At 47.2% G+C, this 22,619-nt stretch overlaps 11 protein-coding genes across 11 annotated transcripts; 8 read left to right on the top strand and 3 right to left on the bottom strand.

Moving 5' to 3' along the window:
- Nucleotides 1–8: 8 nt before the first annotated feature.
- F4822DRAFT_431264 (uncharacterized protein) lies at nucleotides 9–3,597 on the top strand (the record flags this gene model as incomplete). Its single annotated transcript, XM_051461453.1, has 6 exons — nucleotides 9–154; nucleotides 231–343; nucleotides 399–854; nucleotides 921–1,199; nucleotides 1,237–3,098; nucleotides 3,148–3,597. The coding sequence occupies 6 exons, from the start codon at nucleotides 9–11 to the stop codon at nucleotides 3,595–3,597; spliced, it is 3,306 nt and encodes a 1,101-aa protein (XP_051312168.1).
- Nucleotides 3,598–4,318: 721 nt separating this feature from the next.
- F4822DRAFT_315184 (acyl-CoA N-acyltransferase) lies at nucleotides 4,319–5,442 on the top strand. The gene is made up of 2 exons (XM_051455381.1): nucleotides 4,319–5,161; nucleotides 5,217–5,442. Exons 1-2 carry the CDS (start codon nucleotides 4,751–4,753, stop codon nucleotides 5,379–5,381), a joined length of 576 nt encoding a protein of 191 aa, XP_051312167.1. The 5' UTR covers nucleotides 4,319–4,750; the 3' UTR covers nucleotides 5,382–5,442.
- A 918-nt stretch (nucleotides 5,443–6,360) lies between these two features.
- On the top strand, nucleotides 6,361–7,182 carry F4822DRAFT_431262 (alpha/beta-hydrolase; the record flags this gene model as incomplete). The annotated part of the gene is made up of 2 exons (XM_051461452.1): nucleotides 6,361–6,783; nucleotides 6,844–7,182. The coding sequence occupies 2 exons, from the start codon at nucleotides 6,361–6,363 to the stop codon at nucleotides 7,180–7,182; spliced, it is 762 nt and encodes a 253-aa protein (XP_051312166.1).
- Nucleotides 7,183–7,353: 171 nt separating this feature from the next.
- On the bottom strand, nucleotides 7,354–9,057 carry F4822DRAFT_409934 (translocation protein). Its single transcript, XM_051458702.1, has 3 exons — nucleotides 8,490–9,057; nucleotides 7,878–8,434; nucleotides 7,354–7,825 (listed from the first exon to the last, which is right to left on the bottom strand). The coding sequence occupies exons 1-3, from the start codon at nucleotides 8,893–8,895 to the stop codon at nucleotides 7,631–7,633; spliced, it is 1,158 nt and encodes a 385-aa protein (XP_051312165.1). The 5' UTR covers nucleotides 8,896–9,057; the 3' UTR covers nucleotides 7,354–7,630.
- A 1,445-nt stretch (nucleotides 9,058–10,502) lies between these two features.
- On the top strand, nucleotides 10,503–12,862 carry F4822DRAFT_314631 (uncharacterized protein). Its single transcript, XM_051455378.1, has 4 exons — nucleotides 10,503–10,921; nucleotides 10,976–11,695; nucleotides 11,753–12,565; nucleotides 12,645–12,862. Exons 1-3 carry the CDS (start codon nucleotides 10,810–10,812, stop codon nucleotides 12,292–12,294), a joined length of 1,374 nt encoding a protein of 457 aa, XP_051312164.1. The 5' UTR covers nucleotides 10,503–10,809; the 3' UTR covers nucleotides 12,295–12,565; nucleotides 12,645–12,862.
- A 229-nt stretch (nucleotides 12,863–13,091) lies between these two features.
- F4822DRAFT_409927 (phosphoglycerate mutase-like protein) lies at nucleotides 13,092–15,265 on the top strand. Its single transcript, XM_051458701.1, has 2 exons — nucleotides 13,092–13,487; nucleotides 13,560–15,265. The coding sequence occupies exons 1-2, from the start codon at nucleotides 13,285–13,287 to the stop codon at nucleotides 14,884–14,886; spliced, it is 1,530 nt and encodes a 509-aa protein (XP_051312163.1). The 5' UTR covers nucleotides 13,092–13,284; the 3' UTR covers nucleotides 14,887–15,265.
- A 577-nt stretch (nucleotides 15,266–15,842) lies between these two features.
- On the top strand, nucleotides 15,843–17,495 carry F4822DRAFT_314635 (uncharacterized protein). Its single transcript, XM_051455379.1, has 2 exons — nucleotides 15,843–16,277; nucleotides 16,510–17,495. Exons 1-2 carry the CDS (start codon nucleotides 16,173–16,175, stop codon nucleotides 17,125–17,127), a joined length of 723 nt encoding a protein of 240 aa, XP_051312162.1. The 5' UTR covers nucleotides 15,843–16,172; the 3' UTR covers nucleotides 17,128–17,495.
- F4822DRAFT_314527 (uncharacterized protein) lies at nucleotides 17,448–17,840 on the top strand. The gene has a single exon (XM_051455377.1). It carries the CDS (start codon nucleotides 17,538–17,540, stop codon nucleotides 17,748–17,750), a length of 213 nt encoding a protein of 70 aa, XP_051312161.1. The 5' UTR covers nucleotides 17,448–17,537; the 3' UTR covers nucleotides 17,751–17,840.
- Nucleotides 17,841–18,357: 517 nt separating this feature from the next.
- On the bottom strand, nucleotides 18,358–19,179 carry F4822DRAFT_431257 (uncharacterized protein; the record flags this gene model as incomplete). The annotated part of the gene is made up of 1 exon (XM_051461451.1): nucleotides 18,358–19,179. One exon carries the CDS (start codon nucleotides 19,177–19,179, stop codon nucleotides 18,358–18,360), a length of 822 nt encoding a protein of 273 aa, XP_051312160.1.
- Nucleotides 19,180–19,538: 359 nt separating this feature from the next.
- Nucleotides 19,539–21,167, bottom strand: F4822DRAFT_314524 (uncharacterized protein). The gene has a single exon (XM_051455376.1). It carries the CDS (start codon nucleotides 20,895–20,897, stop codon nucleotides 19,869–19,871), a length of 1,029 nt encoding a protein of 342 aa, XP_051312159.1. The 5' UTR covers nucleotides 20,898–21,167; the 3' UTR covers nucleotides 19,539–19,868.
- Nucleotide 21,168: 1 nt separating this feature from the next.
- On the top strand, nucleotides 21,169–22,618 carry F4822DRAFT_314512 (P-loop containing nucleoside triphosphate hydrolase protein). Its single transcript, XM_051455374.1, has 4 exons — nucleotides 21,169–21,632; nucleotides 21,710–22,099; nucleotides 22,157–22,333; nucleotides 22,385–22,618. The coding sequence occupies exons 2-4, from the start codon at nucleotides 21,722–21,724 to the stop codon at nucleotides 22,466–22,468; spliced, it is 639 nt and encodes a 212-aa protein (XP_051312158.1). The 5' UTR covers nucleotides 21,169–21,632; nucleotides 21,710–21,721; the 3' UTR covers nucleotides 22,469–22,618.
- The last annotated feature ends 1 nt before the right edge of the window (nucleotide 22,619 follows it).

Here is a 22,619-nt window from a genome sequence, read left to right as displayed (position 1 = left end):
CACTTGCAATGCCTACCTTAATGAACACCCGAAAAATCCCGACTACGGAATGGGAGCAACGCAAATCTCGTATTATCGAATTGTACGACGAACGTAGACTTAAAGGCTCTCGTGGTGTTGTCGAAATGATGGAGAGAGAAGGATTCTTCGCTTCGTAAGTATCTCTTAATATGAATCTCAATTATCTAGCTATTTGAGGTGTAGAATAACTTGACTAATGCCCTTTAAAGAGTCGCGCAATACGAACACCAATTCCGAAAATGGGATGTGAGCAAGTACAAAACTCGAAGCCGTGGGAAACGGCGTCAATTTGCATCTGCGAAGCACCAGGAAGAAGAATTGGGTTCGTGAAGCCATCAATAATTAATAACCTCACCCCAGACGCTGACTTATCATAGTTTCGCGTAATGTTCAGGATACAACTCAGTTTGTGGCTGGACATATGCCCGGACCCGGTTTAGAGAGCGCTATTCCAGACGTCATTACCTATAATGTTGGGGACAACTACATCCCGTCAGATCACGATACCCAACTTTCTCTAGGGGTAGCCGGGGGTCGATGTTATATTAACTACAATATACCTATGGGTGGTTCATGCGGCACCCCCAATATATTACAAGATCTCGATAGCTTCTCGTGGGAGCCTTTCCCTTCCCTACCCCCCGAAGCCCCTTTCAGTGTCCAACTGCAGCCATTAAACAATGACGAGCATACCACATATCAATACCCTGCCAATAATCAGTCCTCCTCTATGTCAAGTCCTCTCGAGCCTTCTAGTCATGTTATTTTCAGCCGACGCGAATGGTTGCGAGCCCCGCTCCCTTCCGCTCAGTTCTCAGCTAAGTTTATTGAAAGTGAGTCAAAATCTAAATGTACTGGATAAATAGATTATATCATTTTAACACTTCCAATTTTTACAGGTGTTTATTCAAAATCGCCTATTTTTCCTACTTCCGGTGCCTTGATGGAGACGGGTGATCACCACTTTCTCTTCGAATTCTCAAATATCGTCAGGGAATCACTCCCAGCTTCTAGACGTTCGGTGGACATCAAAATTCCCCATAACCTTACCTCCCTAAAACCTTTCGTCGGAGAAGAGTGGAGTCAACTTACTAGACTACCAATTGATGTGCGGCTTAAAGCTTTGTTTGTTGGAAGATTAATTGCGTCACTCGTCAATGGATTTTCAGGTCTCGAAGGTATACCGCCAGCTGCTATTCTAAAGTTCTTGAATAGACACCCCGCCGCAGAGAAGGCAGTGCATGATATTTACCTCACGATCGAATCCTTTGACCAAATCATTCGCCGAGAATACCTTCCAAGCACATGTAGAAGCTGACCATGTCGAGATCGTTAGATTCATGCTCCATGAGACAATCAAGATGGATAACGCCGTGTGTTATCGCAATGGGGAAAGATACACACCACTGGAGCATGCCGCGTTCAACCAATCATTCAAAGTTCTTCGGTATCTTATTGATCAAAAGGTCGACGTAAATAAGTCCTTTCCAAGGGCCGGCCATTCCAATGCGCTATGCTTATTATTCGAAGGTTTAAAAAACCGCCAAGCAACACTTAGCGACAATTTTTTACTTGCGGTCGATGCTTTATGTGAAACCGAAGCGACTATATCGATAAATACCATCATCTCAACGCTATTCCTCGTCGACTCCCGAGCCGCAATCCGCACTATAAAAAAGTTCGCTTCACAAACGCCTGGAAAAGCCGATTCGTCCAAGTTCTTCCTCGGATGTATCGTCGAAAACCTTGACGAACAACATGCAGCGCAAAGTATCCAACTTATTATAGACAAGCGCCCAAACCATTTTCCACTAGGTGTCGACGTGGCACTGGAAAAGGCCATAAAGCGTGGGTACAACGCGCTCGTGAGAGACCTTCTTCCATACGCACCATCTCCAAGTGAACCGTTCCAAATAGCAAAGTCGGAGGGGAATCAGGCAGTTGTCGAATTGATCCTAGAGAAATGGCCAGGGTTAGGTAAAAGTACAGAAGCCGACGATGATTTCATCTCCGCTCTCGAATCTGGAGACGAAAATCGCCTTCACTCTTTAGAAGATAGTGGTACCCTTAATGATCTCCATGGTACGAGGCTTGGCCAGGCGCTTGCAGCAGCTCTTAGAGTAGGGAATTTAGAATATGTGATAAAATTATTGGAGCTTGATCCCGACTTGACATATTGTGACGGCCAACGGCTTACTGTAGATAACGAGATGTTCGATGTGGGCTATGCACTGAGAGATGCTTTGGCTCATGGTCTCGATGACATTGCTTGGAAGCTTCTGCCCATCGGCCTTACAACCAGAGCCCCACGATCGTCTCCTCCGTTACTATATGTCGCAGTAGAACAAAATCGACCAGAATTCGGGAAATCCATTTTCGAATTCGGCTTCGCTCCTGAAATCCTGTGTGGATTTTGGAACAAGGAATGGCCGATTCTCGAGGCAGCCCTTGAATACTCCGACAACTCTATCTTCGACAAAATTTGGAAAGCCCGCCCGGATGAATTTTGCCCAACAAAAAGGTTATACAAACTTGCACTGGATAAAGAGCGCATAGACCTGTTTTTTGAAATCGTCGAGTCTAACTCCCAAAGTTGGGGTGGCTACAAAAGAGAGGCGTTAGAAGTCGCGGTTGAGAGCGAAAATGAATCAGTGCTTGACAAACTATTTTGCCTCGGAACCCTGGCGGACGATGAGCTCATCTTGATGAGGGCGGTACGGGATCACCGTTCAATGGTTAAGCCACTTTTAGCCCAATTTAAGAAGTTTCACCCGGGGGGTCGTTTTGGATATGGAAGATCTCTTATTTCAAATGCCATCCATGGCCGGCCAAAAATAATCTCTATAGAAGAAGTGTTTGATTGGGGCCTTGTCTCTATGAACGTCAACAGCCAAGCTGGTTGGAACAGGAACGATCTCCTTATCGAAGCAATAAGAAAATGCGATTGCTGCGTTGTTAAAAGGTTCATTGACGCCGGTAATAACGTCAATGTCGTCTCGGAAAAGTCCGAGTTTCGAGATATATATTCTAAGACGACTGCTCTTTTAGAAGCCATTGAACGAGGCGATATTGAGATAGTCCGGCTCCTTATCCATCGAAGGGGCAAATATTAACGAACCGCTGCAGACTGGTTTACGACGGACTCCTCTCCAAAAAGCCGCGGAAGAAAACGATATCCTTATAGTTCGTTTATTACCTGAGAGCGGTGCTTACGTCAACGCTGCGCCCTCAAGATTTGAAGGGGCCACAGCACTCCAATTCGCAGCAATTCATGGTAATTGCGAGATGGCGACCGTTCTTATAGAGCTTGGGGCTTCGTATGACGTGCGACCTCCCGATGGACCGCGCGGGCGTTGGCCTTTGGAGGGCGCAGCCGAGAACGGCCGGTTCGATATGATACAGCTTCTTTGGGATGCTTTTGGTATTTTCCTCGATGACGAACAATGTCAAAAAGCTATGCGGCGTGCGGAGAGAAACAGGCACATTGGCTGTAAAGAGAAGATTGAAGAGTTGATGAAAGAATACGGCACAGGCGCTAACCACCTACCTAGTAGCCCGTTGCTTGGATTTTCTTAGGAAATAGCGGGTTTGGGAAGAGCTTCCTTCTTGTACTCTAATATACGCAGTAGAATTGTGCTTAAAATTTTCTTTCAATTGACTGATACTGATGAATATATCTCGTATAACAGGCGGTTTAGGAGTGTGTTTGATCAATTGAATTGCCGTGGGGCTACCTATGTATTGGTGGTGACGAGATGGTTGCGAAAGGCGTTCGAGTGACTGCATAGTATGACGATCGCGATAGCTTTCCTCCAGTATCCACAGACGTAGGAGGCTTCGGGAACTCCGTAATCCGGCGGACATTAGGTCAACACCTGAAGCTCGATAATAAATCAATCGCACACGAAAAGCAGAGAATATTTCGTTTTGAGTTGAGTTTACGGTTCCAGTAGCGACGTTGACGATTTCCCCGCCCCAGCTACACAAACGTTCGAACTCTCGGCAACGGCCCGTACTGAAGTCTATGGAGAGGGACTAGCACCATTACATCAATGGTCAGTGCTTTATTCTTCTCCTTATAAAAATCCAAGCCCATACGCTTGCTTGATAGAAGATGCTCGTTTTCCTTTGACGCTATCGAGGTAATGAGGAGTGGCCAATGTTGTTGGCGCTTGCGTGTTTGTATTGACGAGATATAGGGAATGCCGCTGCCACTTGCTAGCACTTTATAGTAAGAATTGGCCGCGGGTGAAAACGAGCTTCAAGTTATTAGTAGCTATATCATTCTTCAGGGCACACTAGTCAGTGCGAGCACCTCCTCACTCCGGCACGGTGGAGGACACTTCCGAAGTCCTATTTCTATCGACCTTAAACGCCGGTTTTCATTCTCTACGGGTTGGACTGGGAATAAAGAAGGACGGCGTCCCGAAAGGCGTTTATAACTTTTTCTCCGCTGGTTCTCGCGGGTGAGCCCCGCCATTGTCGGGAGGTTGCTAGCGAATCTTTTGGAGTGTGAAATCTTCACTTGAATTGCGACACAAGTTTCGCGCTTTATCGAGTATATCATGTGGAATGACTCACTCAAATGACGCCTTACCGATTCTTATAGCCATGTCCCCACTTAATGTTGGTACGTACGATGCATTGCTGCCTGGACGAAACCACCATTTTACACCACTGATTGAGATGAAGTAGAAAGCCTCAACATAAATTGACAACCACTTTCGCAATGCCAACTCCCAAGGCCTACCTCTTCTCGCCACAAGAACATAGCCAACTAATACCGGATCTCGCTGCCCTGCACAAGTCTTGCATCATACATGACCAGACCATCGCTTATTTCCTTCCGCCGCTTGAGGATGCGAAACTTCAGAAGTACTGGGAGGACGTGGTGAAGGAAATAGACTCGGGAACGCGATTTATCAGCATCTTGCTCAACGAATCTGAATCAGGCACCAAGGCCAAGGGGTCGGAGCTCGTGGGGGTTATCACACTTATCATGCCCCCAAGCGAGACTGGTCCTTTCCGTGGGATCGTCGAGAAGCTCTTCGTCAGTCCTGATTTTCGAGGAAAGGGGGGTTCTAGACTGTTGATGAATCATCTAGAGGCGGAAGCGTTGAAAAGGGGAAGAACATTGTTGGTATGTATATGTCAAGTTGAGAGCCTGTGAACTCTTCGTACTAACTTATGTTTAGATGCTTGATACCGAGATTGGCAGCGCGGCTGAGAAAGTGTACCCGAGACTTGGGTTCACCGAAGTGGGCAGAATTCCTAGATATGGGATTAGCCCTGCGGGAGGGTTGAAAGATGAGGTGTTCTATTATAAGCATTTGCAGGTGAAAGAGGAAGGTAATCGATGACCTATACAACTCGCAGGTAACCGTCCGCTCTGAATAGGTACCCATTTATATATGAAAATTAAAGAATAATTACCTACTCTGATAGGAACCCGACATTGAATTAAGGTTGTCCAAGTTACGCCGTCCTAGTTAAGATCGAAATTGAGAAAAAGGGGCTAAATAAAGGGATCGCGACACTATGGGTTCATGTAGGAGACTTTACATGTCCTTAAATTAGTGACAGAGTTGGTTTCTGCTAGCTATATCGTATTTGAGGTGTTTATATGATTCTTCTTTCTCTTAGGATGTTGATCCGAAAGTTGGAGATCTCTCAGCCCAGACCCTCGAGTTGGACCTGTAAGTCTCCATGATAATAACAGTCTAATAATAACCGGGATCATTGTATTGGAATAACGCAAGACTTAAGTCATCACTGCGCCAAGTGTGCATAAAATTGAATTGCACTTCATATAACGGAAAGCTTTTCGTACAATATGTACAAATGAAGTCTGAACTCGAAGCATGACTCAGAAAACCGACCCGAGTCGTCCCGAACCCATTGACCCGTGACCCAGCCGCTAAAGTCCTAGACGAAACTCGGTCTTCTGGATCGCCAACCGGTCAGGAACGGATCTCCCAAGCTGAGATCCCTCCCGTCAATCCTTGCCTTTTAATTCGCTCGCTCGAACCTCTCGTATAAAATTGGCGAATCAACGACGAGATCGTCCCCGGACTAGGTGATGGAAGCTATGAGGCTTTTATTCTAGAATGCAACTTTCAACCATGATCTATCAGATTAGTAGCTTCAGCAATACGGTTTTAGTTGTCATGTGTAGAGCTTTATGTGGTATGAGGTTTTATATAAAATGAGGGTGATGGCTCTGCGAGTTGTTGAATTTTCTGATCATTGTCCTCATAGCTTCTATCACATTGAGACGAAACCGCATCCAACTTACACATCAATTTCTAGATAACCTAGACAACCACATCACAACCTACAATGGCTTCCCAAAAACCCGTCATCGCCTTAATCCACGGCGCCTTCTTCTCGCCCGTGCACTACCGCCGTTTAATTGAACCCCTTCGCACACAGGGGTACACTGTGATCGCACCACCCATGCCTACAACTGGTCTCGATGACTCTGTCGCGGGCAGGACGTACGTCGACGACGCGAAGCGCATTCTTGAGTACCTCGTCCCATACCTAGACGAGGGCCGAGAAGCCATAGTTGTCGGCCACAGCCAAGGCGGCATCGCAGCCAGTGCCGTGACCGAGGGCCAAACAATCGAAGACCGTAAAACTAAGGGCTTGAAGGGCGGTGTTAGGGGTGTTGTTTATGTCACGGCTCTTGCCATCCCGACGAAGGGAGCTAGTCTGATGGGATTGTTGGGTGGTACGCCGCCGCCGATTTACCGCGCTGAGGTATGTTTTCTAATTATTTTTGTTGGGTTTGGGGGCTATGAAGTTGCTAACCAGGATTAGGGACCGTTCTATGTTCTCACTGAACAGGGCTTGGCACCTGATGCGACTCAAACCAATATCCCGAAGGAAGAGCAGCTGGCACTGACGCGGAGCTTGGTGCACCAGAGCAAAGCTAGTATAGAGGCGCCGGTGCAATTTACCGCCGTCGATGTTACAGTTCCTAAGACTTATGTCGTGTGTGTGGACGACCAGTCCTTACCTGCCGCGCTCCAGGAAAGTATGGCACAGGCGGCCGGAGCCAAGATTGTGAAGATCGCAGCTGGTCATTTTCCGTTTCTAGAGAGCGAGGCCAATGCTAAGTTGGTGGTTGATGCTATCGTAGATGCTGCTAGTCAGTGACCGGGGGTACGAAACTCCATAAAACATGGTTACTGGTGGATATGATGTATTTATCTCAGCTCAATCTTTTGTACGATACCCTTACATAATATACTGGAGGTGCCTTGCGTGCTTCCCTGGGTATTCATCTGATTCTTAAAATTACACTGCCTAGGTGCTTGAATTGTTAGATCACCTTATAATTATGGGCAGAAGGTAGTGCGATCGTCATTACATACTTGGGTATGCATAAGGCGAGACAGCTCCACAATGCTCAATGACTTTGTGAATTAAACCTAGCCACTGAGGGTCATTGGATGAAGTTCATAATTAGAGAAATTGGCCGATATCCCATTCCGGACTATTATATGATGCGGCGTTCTAGAGCAACTGTTCCTATTTTACACTCGTTTTTCCATATCGACCTAACTCCTTGAACGCCTTGCAAATATGCTACGACTGATGTTGCTTATTCGTCGTCGGCGAGCTCCTCGACCTTCGGTGCAACATAAGATCTTTGCAGTGGGGCAGTCTGCACTTGTGTAGTTGTCGCGGTAGTGGTAGCAGTCGCAGGAGGGGGGTGACCTGTCTGACCCGCAAGCTGAGCAGCCGATTCAGCATTGACGGACTTGGATGCCTTCTTCTTTTTCTTGGGCTTCGTTGTCTAATTGTCTATTAGTGGGTATACTCTTGATAGAGATTGGATGATAACAAACCTCATGCCAAGCCCAGACCGGTCGGAAACTGTCCATGAAAGAGACGTCTTCCCATAGATTGGGGTAGAGCCATAGTCCGGGAGGAACAACGAAGTACGTAATACAGAAAAGAATGACACGGAAGATTGCCATGAGGAAGAAGAGACCGAGAAGCATTAGGAATCCCCAACTAAGGTAATAGACACCTTGTCGCAAAACAAGCGGCCATAAGGGATAGAGGACAACCGTGAAGATAAGAACCAGGGCGAGAGCACCATAGACCTTGCGCATAATCTGGCTACCCTCATAGAGCCAGACATAATACATATCATCATGGGCATCCTGTTGTTGTTCAATCTTCACTGTCCAGAGTCCCTTAATTCTCTTTCCCTTCTTGGGAGCATGGTCGTGACCTTCGTGGGGGTCAATTTTACTAACGCGCAGGGCTAACATGGACATGGGAAGTAGCTTGAAGGTATTCTCGAGCGATGCGCGATCTGTGATTTCGGGGAGCGCAGGGTTTTTCGAGCGGGCCTTTGCATAGGCAGGAGACTCAAGAGCGCGGAGAGCTCGCTTGACTAGATGACACGTGAGCTAAGATTCTTTGGGGCCTAAGTACGGGAATAAAAATACCTCTGAACATATCCTTGCGCTCTCCATTAAGAATACATGTACGTGGCTTCAACTGTTGACCCTTTAAGAAGTTTGCCAGAGCAATTGCGACAGGGTTAGGGGGACCGGGACGGATAGGTTGAGGTTGACCTTGGGCACCCGGAGGAGGACCTGGACGTGGTCCTTGAGGTCCTCCTTGTTGACCTTGACCACCTTGTTGTTGTTGCTGTCTCTGAGCTTGTTGCATCTGTGCTATACGTTGCGCCTTGATATGTTCGACAAATTGGGGGACAGTCATGCCATGCTTCTGAGCTTCAGCAGCTAGCTGTTGTTGCATAGCAGCGATCTGCTGAGGTGATGGCATCTGGCCGCCAGGGCCTATGGGTATCGGGATTGCTCCCGGGGGAGGACCGTTGGGATTTTGCATGGCGATTACTATGTTTTTACAGTGATTGCCAATGAGTGGCTGTTATGGTAGAATGGAAAAAGGAATAAAACAATTAATAGTAATAAATTTGGAAAGGGGACGAAAGGGACGATGAGATCTGGCCGTATTCTTCCAAATGGAGGAATATTATTTGGATTATTTTGGACTGACGCAAAAGCGAACAACCTGTCATTCTCAGCCTTAACCCAAAATTTTGGCACTAAGCTAAATCTACCCTAGCCACCATCAATGTAGCCACTTTCTACTAGGTGCTTCCGTTTTATGAAAACCCTTCCATAGATTAGCCGATTGATAAGGTGCACGAGCCACCTACCTCTATACCTATCGCTATCTTAGTCAATTAATTCCTTCCAGCAGCTCAACAGCTGAATAATAGAGGGCAGTCACCTAAACATGATTGTATCATAAATCAAGCAGTCAAATGAACTCAATCATCTTAGTCGTCTCCGTCTTACTTGAATTGTTCTTTCCAATACAATCGCACCTCATTCATCAGGACTTGGGGCCACCGAATAAATCCTTCACCGACAGCATTGCCCCCGCCTCTTTTATAAACACGAAGTTTGGCGTTAATTGAGGCCCGTGGAATCGCAATGATGACGCTGGTGGATGACGCGCCTACGCCTCTTTTGCAGATTATTAGTAGGCACATGATGGTTTGCCTTCGGAACAACGCGAATACACAATAACACAATACACACTACTACTACGGCTTACAATGTCATACTCCTACCACAGCGTGTGTGAGAGAGTAACTATAACCACCTACTCGAAGAGGTAGGTATTAATAGAAACTTGATGTGAAACAGATGAGCACTGAACAATCAACAAACAAACAAATAAACAAATAAACACGCTCTCGACTCCCATCAGAGTTGGTTAGGAGGCAATGCTTCGCAACAGAGCCACGACTCTGCATCTGCAATCTGCGGATATCCGACCAACCCTAATCGGGGGTTCCACCCTTTTTTCTTTTCTTTTCTTTTATTCATCGTCAACACTAACTACCTAGTACCTAGGTAGGTAGAAATCAACGTGGGAAATCAAGTGTGGCCTCTCGAACATGTTACCAAGTGGGGACATGTATCGCGCGCAGAACTACCACGGAAGCTCAGGTACCTTTTCCCCAGTCGGACGAACCCATAGTTTCGCGCAAGGCAGAACGGGACTTCGTCGTCCATTAAAACCCACTCCGTCGGGGATGACGAGAGACATGCTCATACAGGCCTTCCCGACTCGAGGCCTTAGCTGCTACATGTTACTTCGCGTTGTTACATAGTCAAGGCCAATCTACGAAGCCCACGAGACACCCCTCCCGGATTTCTGTGGCACCGTCCCCTCCAAAACAAACTACGAGGACTACGATGGTGGGCTACTAGAGTCCTTCTAGATGGATCACAAAGCAAGGAAAACTAAGACAAAAGACTGGCTGTGCAGAAACCTTTCATAATACATGTGGTGGGGTCCTGCAATCTGGTGTGTGCCGCCAACCATCCGACTCCTCTCCAGCACCCCGGTTCGTAAGCGCCGACTGGACCACGACTTTTAGACTACAGCCTATCAACGTCACGGACGTCTGCATCCAAACCATCAACGCTTGCCATCTGAATGAGAGCCCGCGAGGCCCAAGAAGTCAGCGCCCGCTCAGCTGCTTGAGCCTAAAAGGTAGGTACACACGGTACACACATGCTAATTTCTTTTCCGCGTCTTCCATGTACTACTGGTATTAGTATTACTACTAGTATTTCATATCTTCCATAAAGGTGTTATGGATCTCATTGATCTCATGACCAGCTGCTCTCTTTGCTCTCTCTTAGCTCTCTTATCTCTCACCAACCGCTGGTCGTTTTTGCTCTTTTTTTCTTTTCCCCAGCGCGACATGAAGTCATCACCATGAAAGCCTTAGGTGGGATACTTTCTGAAGCTTATGCATCATGGTCCTACTCTATTTCTCAGTGTTGTCAGTCTTTAACTTCTTACTTCGATGAGAAGCCTCATCAACCCGGTAAGCATTGGAGGATATACATACGATTATAGTACTATTTTCTGACCAGATTAGTCGACCGCAAGTCGCTCGATATTGATGTTATTTATCAAGAACCTTCTTTCATGCCTCCTCCTTCGTTAGCACCGTCGAGGCCGAGTAGGGAGGAGCGGGCTCCGAGGAAGAGACATGGACCTAGTCGCAGTGGCTTCTCCGCGAGAAAACTACTATCACGACCCAGTTCATCATCGTCGCGCCGGCCGCAAATATCAGCTCCTACTAATTTCCGTCATCTTTATTCGGAGTCTTTTCGTTTCCCGGATTACTACCCAGCCCAAGTGAGACCGCAACCACCTTTTCGCCCTCTTGAACTCAGCATATACATGACCGATAATCGATTATCACCGATCCTGCCGCATATAGACTATCCTACGCCCCCAGTCACACCCCCACCGCGTGCCTTCACTCTCTCGAGCCATAGTGAAGATAGTCCTCCTATCCCACATTCGCGTAGTTACTCATCTATGTCGTTCCACATTCCCCGTAGGCCAATCAACGACGGTTCCGTATTTGATTCCCCGCGGTCCAATACCAGTACACCACAGCGACCCCAACCGGCTAGGGTTCGGGGTTACACATCGCCGGCATCATCGAGTCCTATGATGGATGATCTTGTCGAAAGGGTCGCAACCGCTATGATGGAACGAGACAAACTACAGGAGCAAATTGACGACGTAGTCGAGAGGCAGAGCATTTATATCAGCAGCCGACCATCAACTGCACATGGACAACCGGGTTAGTGCATTGCGGGCGCATCTTAATTCATTGTAATACTTACTAACAGATATACAGAGTTGGAGCCCATGCCAGATATCCCGGCGCTGCCCCCTAATGCTCCCTCGTTTAGCGAGCGTCTCAGTTGCGACCGACCGCAAACTGCTCCATCTCAACCCATGGGTCGCACCCCATATAAAGCGAACTCATCGCGGAAGGTAGAGGGGCGGGTTCCTCCTCCACCATTACCACTTCGACTACGACCACCATTACGAAAAAAGAAATCATTCTCGCGTGTTTCTACTTGGCTGTTCCCTGGAGAGGAGTATAATAAGCAAGACATCAGTCTTGATTCTCTTACCAATGTTCCCAAACCGACAACTGGTGCAGATGGGTTTTATCAAATCGCCGATCCCGAGGCGGACGAACGGTGCAGCTTTGACACTTTGTCCACCAGCTCGGACTGGACCGTGGAGGAAGAGCAGACGTTACCGACTAGTCTATCACCTAGCAGTACCGCGACTTTGAGAGCGAGGCTGGAGCCTCCGATGGGAATCGCGTCCGGATTACAGCGGCCGGTGGTGATTCCACAACGGCAGAGTGTTGGCGTTGCCGTCTAATTTTCGATTCTTCTGTGTTATAGCATTCTATGATACCATCCGGTACTAAGGGACCGTGTATATACTTTTATCCTGCCCAAGCGAGGCGGGGATATTTATTGGGAGGCATAGATTTGGACTCGGGAAAAGGGCATCAAAAGCAGGTACTAATCATGATGCTAGGGTAATGGGGATAGAATCGGAAGGAGGTGGATTTTGTTTAACCTCTAGGGGGTTACTAACCCGTGCTGCTGGCATGTGCAAATGATACCCAATAGGTAGTGTGAGCGAGGTTAGTTCATGTTTCTACTGTAATTCATGAATGGCTTAATTATCAAGACAAATATGATTTTTCATTAATTTGTGCTAAGTGATGATCGGATCGAATTTGTTTGGTATCCCCTGTGCCCCTCGTCTTGGTGGAGGGATATGACTTCTAGGTACACATGGGATCTGCGTGTAGGTACTTGCATACTCAGCTCTAGCTGTCAGTAAAGAAGCTCCCCCCCAAACATACAACTAATGAATGATAACACAAATAAACCTTAAAATTATTGGAATACACTAAGAAATGATTGACTCCTGAGTGAAACGTAGTACTTGTATTTGTGCCATGGTTTGTGCTATGATCAGTTCAAGGAAGTACGCGGGAGGAAGTCAGTAACAAATAAGATAGCTTGATTCCTTGGTTACAGGGGGTTGTGCGGGCGGCGACAAGTGGCAGGTACTGTACCTACCCCCATTGTCCCTATTGTCATTGGTAGTTTCACAGTTGGGGGTAAAAAATGGCCGACCCTTTTCTTGTCAAAGTTTCAAAAGTTTCAAAAATAATTCAACAGCAAATGATTATCCATTCATTTGCGCCAACCTAATTCTTTCACCTACACTCGGTGTTGGATATACCACGACCCAAGCCAAACCATTCATTAATTTATTATTATCGGTCATTTTTTTAATTTACATCGGACATTTGGCGATGAAGAAAAGTCGGCAGGGTCGCCCTCATTTACAATGGTCTTCACCGACTTGAGACGCCAGTTGACGGGATTCGTCACTGGAGGCCGACACAACTACACTCCACTCCCTGGAAATGCCACACGCTCGCGAATTCAGAAGCGCTTCGCTAACTGGGTCGACAATAACAGAGTCGGAATAAGATTCATGCTATGCATTCTTCTCTCAGTTATTTTGATAGCCTTCTCCACGAGTTTTATGTATGCCATAAAAAATCCCGAAGATTTGCGCCATAAATAACTCACTTTTTTTTGCTGATCACAAATATTTAGGTCATCCTTATCAACGCAAGAGTGTCGTGGCTTCATACATGATCGTCACTGTAAGAAGGAGATTTCTCGCTCGTGGGGCCAGTATTCATCCTCATTTTCGGTTCCTTCGAAAATTCCGGCGTCTATTCCTGGAGAATGCGTAGTGTCTTTCGCACAGCTATTATCCCGCCACGGAGCTCGCGACCCCACAGCACATAAATCTTTAGCGTATGCTGCTGTCATAGATCGCATCCAGAATGATGTGAAGGATTATAGCGGGAACCTCAAGTTTATCAAGGATTACAAGTATACTCTTGGTGCCGACCAACTGACGCTCTACGGTGAGCAACAGATGGTGGATTCTGGCGTCAAATTTTATGAGCGCTATCGAAACCTGGCTGGTATATCTATCCCTTTTATACGTGCCTCGGGCCAAGAACGTGTTGTCGAGTCGGCACAGAATTGGACACAGGGCTTCCATCAGGCGCGATCGGCAGACAGCGATTACAACTTCCCGGATCCATATCCTTATAATATTCTAATTATCCCCGAAGAAGATAATTTCAACAACTCGCTCAGTCCCGATCTTTGCCCCGCCTTTGAGAACACCCGGCACGATAATGATGATGAGCAGAGCGCATGGATCCAGACGTTCGTGCCGCCCCTCACCGAAAGACTGAATCGACAGCTTCCAGGTGCGAATTTGTCTGATGAAGAGACGATCTATATGATGGATTTGTGTCCCTTCAACACTGTCGCTAATGCAAAGGGCAAGCTTTCGGAGTTCTGCAATTTATTCACCGTAGACGAGTGGCGTGATTACGACTATTATCAATCATTGGGCAAATGGTATGGGTATGGTAATGGAAGTCCTCTGGGTCCGACTCAGGGAGTTGGCTTTGTTAATGAGTTGATTGCGAGACTCACCGGCCAGCCAGTTATCGATCATACCACCACCAACTCAACGCTTGATAGATCGGAATCCACATTCCCTTTGCATTATGCTCTTTACGCTGACTTCAGCCATGATAACGACATGATGGATATCTTCAGCACACTAGGTTTATATAACTTAACAGATGCACTACCTGGTGACCACCGAGTCAGTGCACAGGAAGCTAAGGGATTCTCAGCCAGCTGGGTCGTCCCGTTTGCTGCAAGACTCTACGTGGAAAAGATGGTTTGTTGGGGTTCTACAGAGGAGTTGGTGAGAATCCTGGTCAATGACCGAGTTGTACCGTTGCAGAATTGCGATGCCGATGAGCTGGGCCGCTGTACGGTGAGCAAATTCGTCGAAAGCCAAAGCTTTGCCAGGAATGGTGGACATTGGGATCAGTGTTTTGTTTGATATCATAGCCTCTCTTTTACTAATACCCCTAATATCCTTAACGAATCGATGAGTCTATGAATAGAGGGTTGCATTACAAGATTTACATCGTGGCTGTTCCTTAGTTGATTGATCCGATGTGTATATCCGTGATTCGCGAACGCATTATGGAGCCTGATAAAGCACGTCAACTGCAGAATCTTTAACAAGAAACATACCTAGGTATTCAGGCATCCGATTTCGCAAACATAACCCCTTTTCAAAGCATGACAACAAAATATTCTAATAATAACTAAAATATCTTGTCATTGACGACGGATATGCCGTCAATCTTCACATGACCCGGAAGATGTGATAGAACATTTGTAATTCTTTCTGTTATTGCAAGGCAGATTTTCTGCGGAAATCGTAAGAGAAATAAGAGAAGTGAGACAAAAAAGAGGCTTGGAAGTGGTGCAGGAAGGTGATAATGGGTGTTGATAGGCTTGAGTAGGGCCATAAAGTGAGACAATACTAACAATTTTTGAGGCTTGTCGGCGCGATTTCCCCCCCAAGCGCGATTTTTTTCTCCAACGTTACTTGTACCCGGATATGTACCTAAGATAACCAATGCACAGACCAAAACCGTTAGTTTAACGTCATTTTAGTGGAGATATTCTGGGTTTCTCCCCCATATCGTAAACGTGCATATGTAGCCGAATCCACTGAAGAAAGCAAGGGCCAGCACCTAAATTGGGCAACTCGCATGCTTTACCAGGATATTTCAAGCGGTTTAGTGGATATTTAGGCTGGATACCTAAAGCTTCCAGGACCCGCAGCACCCGATAAACTAGCTAGTGTGTAGCGACTAAAGTGACTAACGCAACTAAACTGGGAGTAGATCCGAAAAAATGGAAAGAATGTCATCAATCAGCCTCAACTTCCAACTTCCCATTCTAAGACATACTTGACACTTTTAACGACGAACACGGAAAGAATTGTTACTTCGTTACGTCGCAACTGCTTCTGTCAACCTATCGACGTCGACCCACATCACTCTTTCCATCCAACTTCCATCCGATCGATCCATCCTACCATCCAACTAGCCAACGATTCTTTTTTTCGCAATTCCTTCCTTGGTTCTTCCTCCACCTTCCCACCCCCTAGCTTCGCCACCCTCTTCCAATCTATTGAGGTTTATCTGATCTTCCCGAACCCCCATCGATTCGATCGACCCGGTTCGATTTTCTGTCCTGCCTAACGATACCACCCAAGACATAAGACAATAGTATAGTGGCCGGACAACAACTCCGAATTCGCGACCGAAAATGGTCAGCCCCGTCGGAACCTTCTTCATAGTCTTGTTCGTACTGCTGATCGTCGGCGCTGTCGGCTGGATCGTCTTCACCCAGCTACGCGCAAGGCGGTTAGGTGTAAGTGCATACTCCTACTCCTTCCGGCCCCAACTTACTATACACCTCACTCCATACACGCTTCCCCATCCCCTCTCCCCTTATCGTTGCATCATGTCTGTCTCAGACTTCGGACTTGGCCGGAGTATATCCTACCAACAATATCATCCGTACTTCCATCCTTTACATATGGCATATACCGTAGCCTACAGCATGCCCGTATCAGCTAGCTAACCGAACTCCATCGCATCAGCTACCTGCCCCACCCCTCTCATCCTACATCCCCTTCGCGCGATCCGATCCCTCATCCTCATACGGGCCACAGCCGGCACCAGGCGGCATAAAGGGATGGATCAGCGACAAGATACGCAGCATCCGCGGGGGCAGCAGCAGTGGTGGCGGTAACCGCTCGGCTGCTGGCGCATACGAACGCCCCTCGCGCCGCGGCTTCGGACCCCTCGATCCGGATGAAGCGTGGGATACACGCGTCGGCCACGAAGCGGACTACGGATACGGATACGAGGAGCAAGAACTCGGACTCCGTGGCCAAAATAGAGGGCAACAGGCGGATAACTCGTATAGCGGCGCGTACAGTAACGTGAATCTCAGCTCCGGTGCGGGGGAAGAACATAGGGGTCGAACTCTAAACCGGGATGGGTATGGCGATGCGGGTTTGGGCGTTAGTGGAGGTGGACGGAATCCATTTGATGATGATGCGGCCGAGCCGAGTAATATTAGTCTGAGGGGCGTCAGTCCTAGACCGATTGATACGAATTTGGCGAATGCGAGTGCGGCGAAGAAAGGACCGGTGTTGCATGATAGCCCGACGTCGACGGCAGAGCGGAGATCGATTTTTAGAGAGGATGTCTAGATTTCGCTCTGGTTGTTGGTCGGTGATCGTGCTACACTCTACAAGAGTCTTTTATGGTGCGGTATCCTGCGCTACACTACCTACACTACCTACACTGCGCTGCTCTATGCTACGCCTTTGCCCTTCTTGTTCCTATTACTGATACTCGGTTGACGTCTACGTCTGGATGCTTACTTCGTGTGAGCGGGATACTACGAATACCTGGGCTCTTTCTCGAAGGGAAAGAGTAGAGGTGAGAGAAGGGCCCCTTAATTTTGTTTTCTCGTCGAAAGGGACGCCATGAATAGGGAAATGGAAATGGACACACGGAAACGGTTTTCGATTGTTACTATTCTTACTCTGCGATGGGCATTCTAGGAAGCTATGAATGAGGTGAGGGGAGGAGTTTGGCGTTTCAAATTCGGTTCGTCATGATAGGAAAAAGGGGAAAGGTTTTACTTCTGAATTCTACGTGTGTATTTTTGATGTCGCGTTATGCCTTTTTCAACATCTTGAAGCTAAAGGCGTTCCTGGATCAGGGTTCAGTAAAGTCAATATACTGCACGGACAAGGCGTTCGCGATTTTTGTTCTTGAGAAGTTAGGCGTGCCCGTTTTCATCTACGCCGTCGCATCACACGCTTAGTGACATAATCGCAAGTGTTTTCGGAGAGTACCCCATAATCAAGATTTGTTTACTGATGGAATTGAATTATGTGCGGTGAAGTGGTTCTGATTGGTATGTCAACGCACAATGAAGTCTTGGCCTAGAGAATATGGTCGAGAATATCTCAAGTATCTAAGAATAGAGGAAGGCCAGAAGACCTCAATCCACTAGGGGCGAAACAGTTCTAATCACTAAAATATAACAGCCTCTATGTAATAATGGTGGTATATGATATGCTCGAGATTTATTTCGTGATATTGTATTGTATTCTCGTACAGTAAATTTTAGGTATTCCTCAGTGAAGAGGAATGAGGAGTCCATTACATGATGAAAGATTTTGTGATTGTCGCCGAGTACCTAGGTACGTAGTCAGTAGGATGTATTGGCTGCAAGAACCATCGGGTAAGGACATTTGCGGCGGTTTGATGATATGATGTCTACATCAAGGCGCCAAATCAACGGGAATCGGCAGCAGAAGATTTGACCGGTTACCCCGTAATTGGATACGACGCGCCACGTGTGTTTGCTCGAACCGGCCGAGTACGTGTGGTTAAAATTTGGGAGATAACATGGGGGCTCGAGGTGCTTAATGCCGGCTATGTGCAGCTCTCCACATATCATACGCAGTGAGTTTTCCAATTGGCTTCGGATTCGTGGAGAAAAGGTCGGGATGAGCTGAGATGAATTGCTCCAGCTCCTTCATCCTCTGTGCTGCAATTTCCTTGCGGTGAGCCTTATGCTCCTGATTTTCCATGTCCTCAGTAATAACCTCTTCGAAGAGTTCTACCTCTCCAATGGTATGATTGAAGACGTCGTGCCCATCACTTCCATCCTCGCTAGTCTTGGCCTCAGCCTCAGTGACAGCGTCCAGGACAATCGTCATGTTGGCCGACGGCGCCACACCATCCATAAGCTCCTTCACTTCCCATATTGAACGGTTCGTCAACAGATCTGAGACGATCTGCAAGTCTTCAAGCTTTGTTCTCATCTCAGTGATGCGCAGCACCTCTTGGGAAACCTTCGCCTTTCCGTCCAATTCGACAAATTGTGAGTTGTTATAGTGACCTGCGAGTCGTGACTTGGCGTTCCACTGTCCCTCATCTTGAGTACTGGTGGCTTGCGCTAAAGCGTGGGGGGAATCGGTCGGCAGCGTGCGGACGTCCCGCCGCCGAACCCACAGGCCTAGCCCGCTAAGACGGTGGTCCTCAGTGTCGTAGTATGTGTCGCGAATAAGCTGTCCCGGACATTTTATAACGGTAAAGGGACCCCTAGCGCGTAGCGCTTGGTTTGTGTCCCAGACATGATTCGCCAGATATGAGAAAAAATTTGGTCCTGGGTTGAATTTCCGTTCAACTTCGACATTTGATACAAGACGCTTAAGCGTTGAAGTAGCAATTTTCATCGCCATTTGATGTTGTTGAAATGTATCTAATGACATGAATATTTGATTCGTATCTTTTTTAGGATAGAATGGACTGCTTCGCTTGAATTATGAGGTGTATAGAGGAAAGAGGTTTGATGAAGTGAGTAGATGTTCTAGGTACAGCACATAAGCTGGAGGGGAGGGAACCGGTAATACATATTAGGGAGCTGTTTGATTGGTAAACACCAGGCACATAATATATTACCACTAATTAATTGAGTATATCCTTGAGTCGTAAGTCGTAAGTTTTACTGTCCTTCAAGTACCCGGAGTTAATCAAACTCCATTTTAATGAAGGGAAACATACATGTAAAATACTTGAAAGAAAACGAATAAGATCAGCTAACAAGCTTAACGTGCGGCTCTACATATGTAGAAAAGGGATACTATAGTGGTAGTAGCCCTAGACTAGTGCCTTATCCGATCCGATCCGCGCTGTAGGTACACCCCCGCCTTGTTAGATTTAGCAGGGTTTAATAGGGTCTACCCACTAATCGGAACACCGCCAAACGAGATATAGCTCCACTTCATGCACTATCCATTCATTTCTTGCACTAATGCAAGTTCCCTTTTCCCTTCCCGTCTCTACCATCCCATCCCATCCCATCCCATTTCCCCCACACTCTCCCTCACCTGAACATCAACTACCTACCTACCTAGGTAGGTAGACAACCTTACCAGTCCGTCAACCTCTTGTCAACAGACCCGCAACCGCTTACCCCATCACTGATAATATCCTTCGTCCACTCGTACATCCCTCCCCGTTTGTTGAAAGCCTCCTGGTCCCAATAAACCTCTCTAAGTGCTCTCTGTACCCCAACCTCCAAGATCGACCGTGATTGCTTCTCTACTCCCGCACCCTTGTCTAGGAAACAGAGGAATTCATCGATCATTAGGTAGCTTGATGCCATGACCGAGTTCGGCTCTGGTATGAAACAATTCAGGTGTCGATGCTTCTTGCAGAAAGCCTCATACTGCTCGTCCGAGATGAGGAGCTTCTTGGCGTTGTGCTTTCGATTCTTCAGTTGCGCATCCTCTTCCGCATCGTTCTCCCCTTCCACAAATAGTACTTGGAAGACCTTCCATCGAAATGGGTCTAGACGTTGCACCGTCTCTGCCATGTTCTCCTGCCAGTTGTATGTGCACACTACCGTATTGAGCTTGAACTTGATGCCAGTCTTGCGGCACCAGTCACGGATGCGGAATAGCTGGGTAACATTTTCACCCGTGCCGCGGCCGATAGCTATGTTTGTAGCCTCATCAAAGCTGTCACAGCTCACACCCATGACGTCAACCCATTGGCCATACTTCTCCATCCACCTCTCGGTCACTTTCGTACCATTGGTGATAATACTAACACTTTCTAGGCCGAGATCTTCTTTACAGAAACGGCAGAGCATAGCAAGCTTTTCAGGATAGAGAAATGGTTCACCGCCAGCGAAGTTGATTTTGCGCATTCCAGCCTCTTTGAGAAGGCGGAGCCCCTTCTTCATATCATCTTCCGAGGCCACGTAGGAGGAACTCTCAGTGTGGAAACAGAAACCACACGTCTTGTTGCATTTCCGCGTAAAGAAATAATTAACTGAGACCGGTTTAGTAGCGTTGTCAGAACAACGTTTACAATACACAAGATAAGCCCCTGTCGAAATTATACAAGCGTAGAGGACCAACGCGGGCAGCGCCGAGATAATACTCAACAGCATAGTCGATATATTCGTTCGTTTTAACCTTCTTGTTGTAGTAGATAGGAAGGAGAGAGAATGTACGAAGCAGGAATGCTGAGCGTGCCTTTTATACGGAGAGGACGACACCTCTACCTATTTTCTAATTATATTAAAAACTCCAGGACATGTGAGTAAGTTCTGGGTGCCTGCTTCACACCGCAAGCCACAACTCGCAAGAGCGCGATACGATCGGCCAATCAGTTCTCCAGGAAGTAAATGAATGGAATCCAATACCCCCGCCTTGTACCTGCGTATCTGGACAGTGCATACCTAGGTAGTTGGGCAGTAATGAGCTTGATACTGATCTGAGATATTACTGATCATAAACGCAAACGCCCGTTGTAAACACCAGACAGAGCAGGTGGGTAACAATCTAGGACAAGAAGTAGTACTTACCTAAAACATACCGCCAGTACCGCCGGTAACTACCCGAAGAGCGGGAAGAAGCAGGGACAATGCTGGGATATACGTTGACTCTTACTTTTCAACTTCTCATTCATCAAATACGATGCTACAGTATCGATCGGCCATGGTTAGGGAGGAGGTGGAGGCGAGAAGAGCTTCTCACATTGACATCTAATTTTCTCAGGCTTCTTTGTTCTAATATCAGTCACAAGCTTGCCAACTACAACATACTCATCTAACAATCAAAGGCAGTACGCGCCATTCCGACCACGAAAACTTGGTTGTGATGTCAAACTAGCTCTGTAGCTAGTGAGTATATATTGCCCGATACTTCTCTCACTCTGAGATCAAGGAACACTAACTCATACTGTTTACCTATCTTCTAGTTCTATTTGAAGATGGTTCTCCAGATACCTAGCACGGATAGTACTATCCAACCGCCGTCCCGCAACATAGTCTTCGTACTTGGACCTCCAGGCTGTGGTAAAGGTACCCTCTGCAAGTCTGTCGCCACCAACCCCCCAGGCCCCAACCGTTTCTATAAACACCTCTCGACGGGGGACCACCTACGCGAGCTGTGTGCTCCCAATGCGCGCTGTGATGCTACGAACCTCGATTTAGACAGGATTCGCCACCATCTACGGGAGCAAAAGCTACTCCCTTCCGAAGTACTCATCCCAATACTCAAGCACAAGGTTAACACCGCTCCGGAGGATGCTTGGTTAATCGATGGGTTTCCGCGCAATATAGAGACCGCTCTGGCGTTTGAGGCGAAGGTAAGTCGATCTTTAATGTCAAGAAACCCTGAAGGTGCTAACTTACTATCTACACAGGTTGCCAAGCCCGTAATGGTCATCGTCCTTGATTGTTCACGCGAGGTCGCCATGCGTCGCTTCCTGGCCCGCGGAAGAGAGACAAGCGACGATGAAGAACGTTTTAACAGGCGGTATGACGAATACGTTGAGAATATGAAGGCTATTGAGGAGCACTATGATGAAAATGTCACAACTGTATGTAATCCCTTTATGTATATGTGCCTATGGGTACTAATTTGTTCGCAGGTTTCTGTGAATGGAACTCGTGAGGAGTGCCGAGCCGAGTTCGCCAAGGTGTTGCCACCGGGCGCGAAGGATTCGTGCATATGAGGGCGCTGTGAGAGGGAAGAGGTGGAGTCTAGTCTTCTCTCGCGCGGGTATATATCTAAGCATGCATATAAAAGGAGACTGAATGACTCACCTTAGCCATGGGTGACTTAACATAGAAACAGAACCTATGATCAGGCGGTTTAGGAATTTT

The sequence above is a fragment of the Hypoxylon trugodes genome (genome assembly GCF_022578975.1).
Source record: "Hypoxylon trugodes strain CBS 135444 unplaced genomic scaffold F4822scaffold_7, whole genome shotgun sequence".
Taxonomy (NCBI): domain Eukaryota; kingdom Fungi; phylum Ascomycota; class Sordariomycetes; order Xylariales; family Hypoxylaceae; genus Hypoxylon; species Hypoxylon trugodes.
The sequence above is the reverse complement of the archived record's forward strand: the minus strand, read 5'-3'. Positions and strand labels throughout refer to the sequence as shown.

Excerpts from the sequence above, each read along its gene's own strand:
- F4822DRAFT_315184 (XM_051455381.1), top strand. The coding sequence starts at position 4,751 with ATGCCAACTCCCAAGGCCTACCTCTTCTCGCCACAAGAACATAGCCAA. Across the intron at positions 5,162-5,216 it reads AAAGGGGAAGAACATTGTTG|ATGCTTGATACCGAGATTGG; the intron begins GTATGTATATGT and ends ACTTATGTTTAG.
- F4822DRAFT_409934 (XM_051458702.1), bottom strand. The coding sequence starts at position 8,895 with ATGCAAAATCCCAACGGTCCTCCCCCGGGAGCAATCCCGATACCCATA. Across the intron at positions 8,435-8,489 it reads GCGCAAGGATATGTTCAGAG|TCAAGCGAGCTCTCCGCGCT; the intron begins GTATTTTTATTC and ends CGTGTCATCTAG. Across the intron at positions 7,826-7,877 it reads CGGTCTGGGCTTGGCATGAG|ACAACGAAGCCCAAGAAAAA; the intron begins GTTTGTTATCAT and ends ATAGACAATTAG.
- F4822DRAFT_314631 (XM_051455378.1), top strand. The coding sequence starts at position 10,810 with ATGAAAGCCTTAGGTGGGATACTTTCTGAAGCTTATGCATCATGGTCC. Across the intron at positions 10,922-10,975 it reads TGAGAAGCCTCATCAACCCG|TCGACCGCAAGTCGCTCGAT; the intron begins GTAAGCATTGGA and ends TGACCAGATTAG. Across the intron at positions 11,696-11,752 it reads AACTGCACATGGACAACCGG|AGTTGGAGCCCATGCCAGAT; the intron begins GTTAGTGCATTG and ends ACAGATATACAG.
- F4822DRAFT_409927 (XM_051458701.1), top strand. The coding sequence starts at position 13,285 with ATGGTCTTCACCGACTTGAGACGCCAGTTGACGGGATTCGTCACTGGA. Across the intron at positions 13,488-13,559 it reads GCCTTCTCCACGAGTTTTAT|GTCATCCTTATCAACGCAAG; the intron begins GTATGCCATAAA and ends ACAAATATTTAG.
- F4822DRAFT_314635 (XM_051455379.1), top strand. The coding sequence starts at position 16,173 with ATGGTCAGCCCCGTCGGAACCTTCTTCATAGTCTTGTTCGTACTGCTG. Across the intron at positions 16,278-16,509 it reads TACGCGCAAGGCGGTTAGGT|CTACCTGCCCCACCCCTCTC; the intron begins GTAAGTGCATAC and ends CCATCGCATCAG.
- F4822DRAFT_314527 (XM_051455377.1), top strand. The coding sequence starts at position 17,538 with ATGATAGGAAAAAGGGGAAAGGTTTTACTTCTGAATTCTACGTGTGTA.
- F4822DRAFT_314524 (XM_051455376.1), bottom strand. The coding sequence starts at position 20,897 with ATGCTGTTGAGTATTATCTCGGCGCTGCCCGCGTTGGTCCTCTACGCT.
- F4822DRAFT_314512 (XM_051455374.1), top strand. The coding sequence starts at position 21,722 with ATGGTTCTCCAGATACCTAGCACGGATAGTACTATCCAACCGCCGTCC. Across the intron at positions 22,100-22,156 it reads CTCTGGCGTTTGAGGCGAAG|GTTGCCAAGCCCGTAATGGT; the intron begins GTAAGTCGATCT and ends CTATCTACACAG. Across the intron at positions 22,334-22,384 it reads ATGATGAAAATGTCACAACT|GTTTCTGTGAATGGAACTCG; the intron begins GTATGTAATCCC and ends ATTTGTTCGCAG.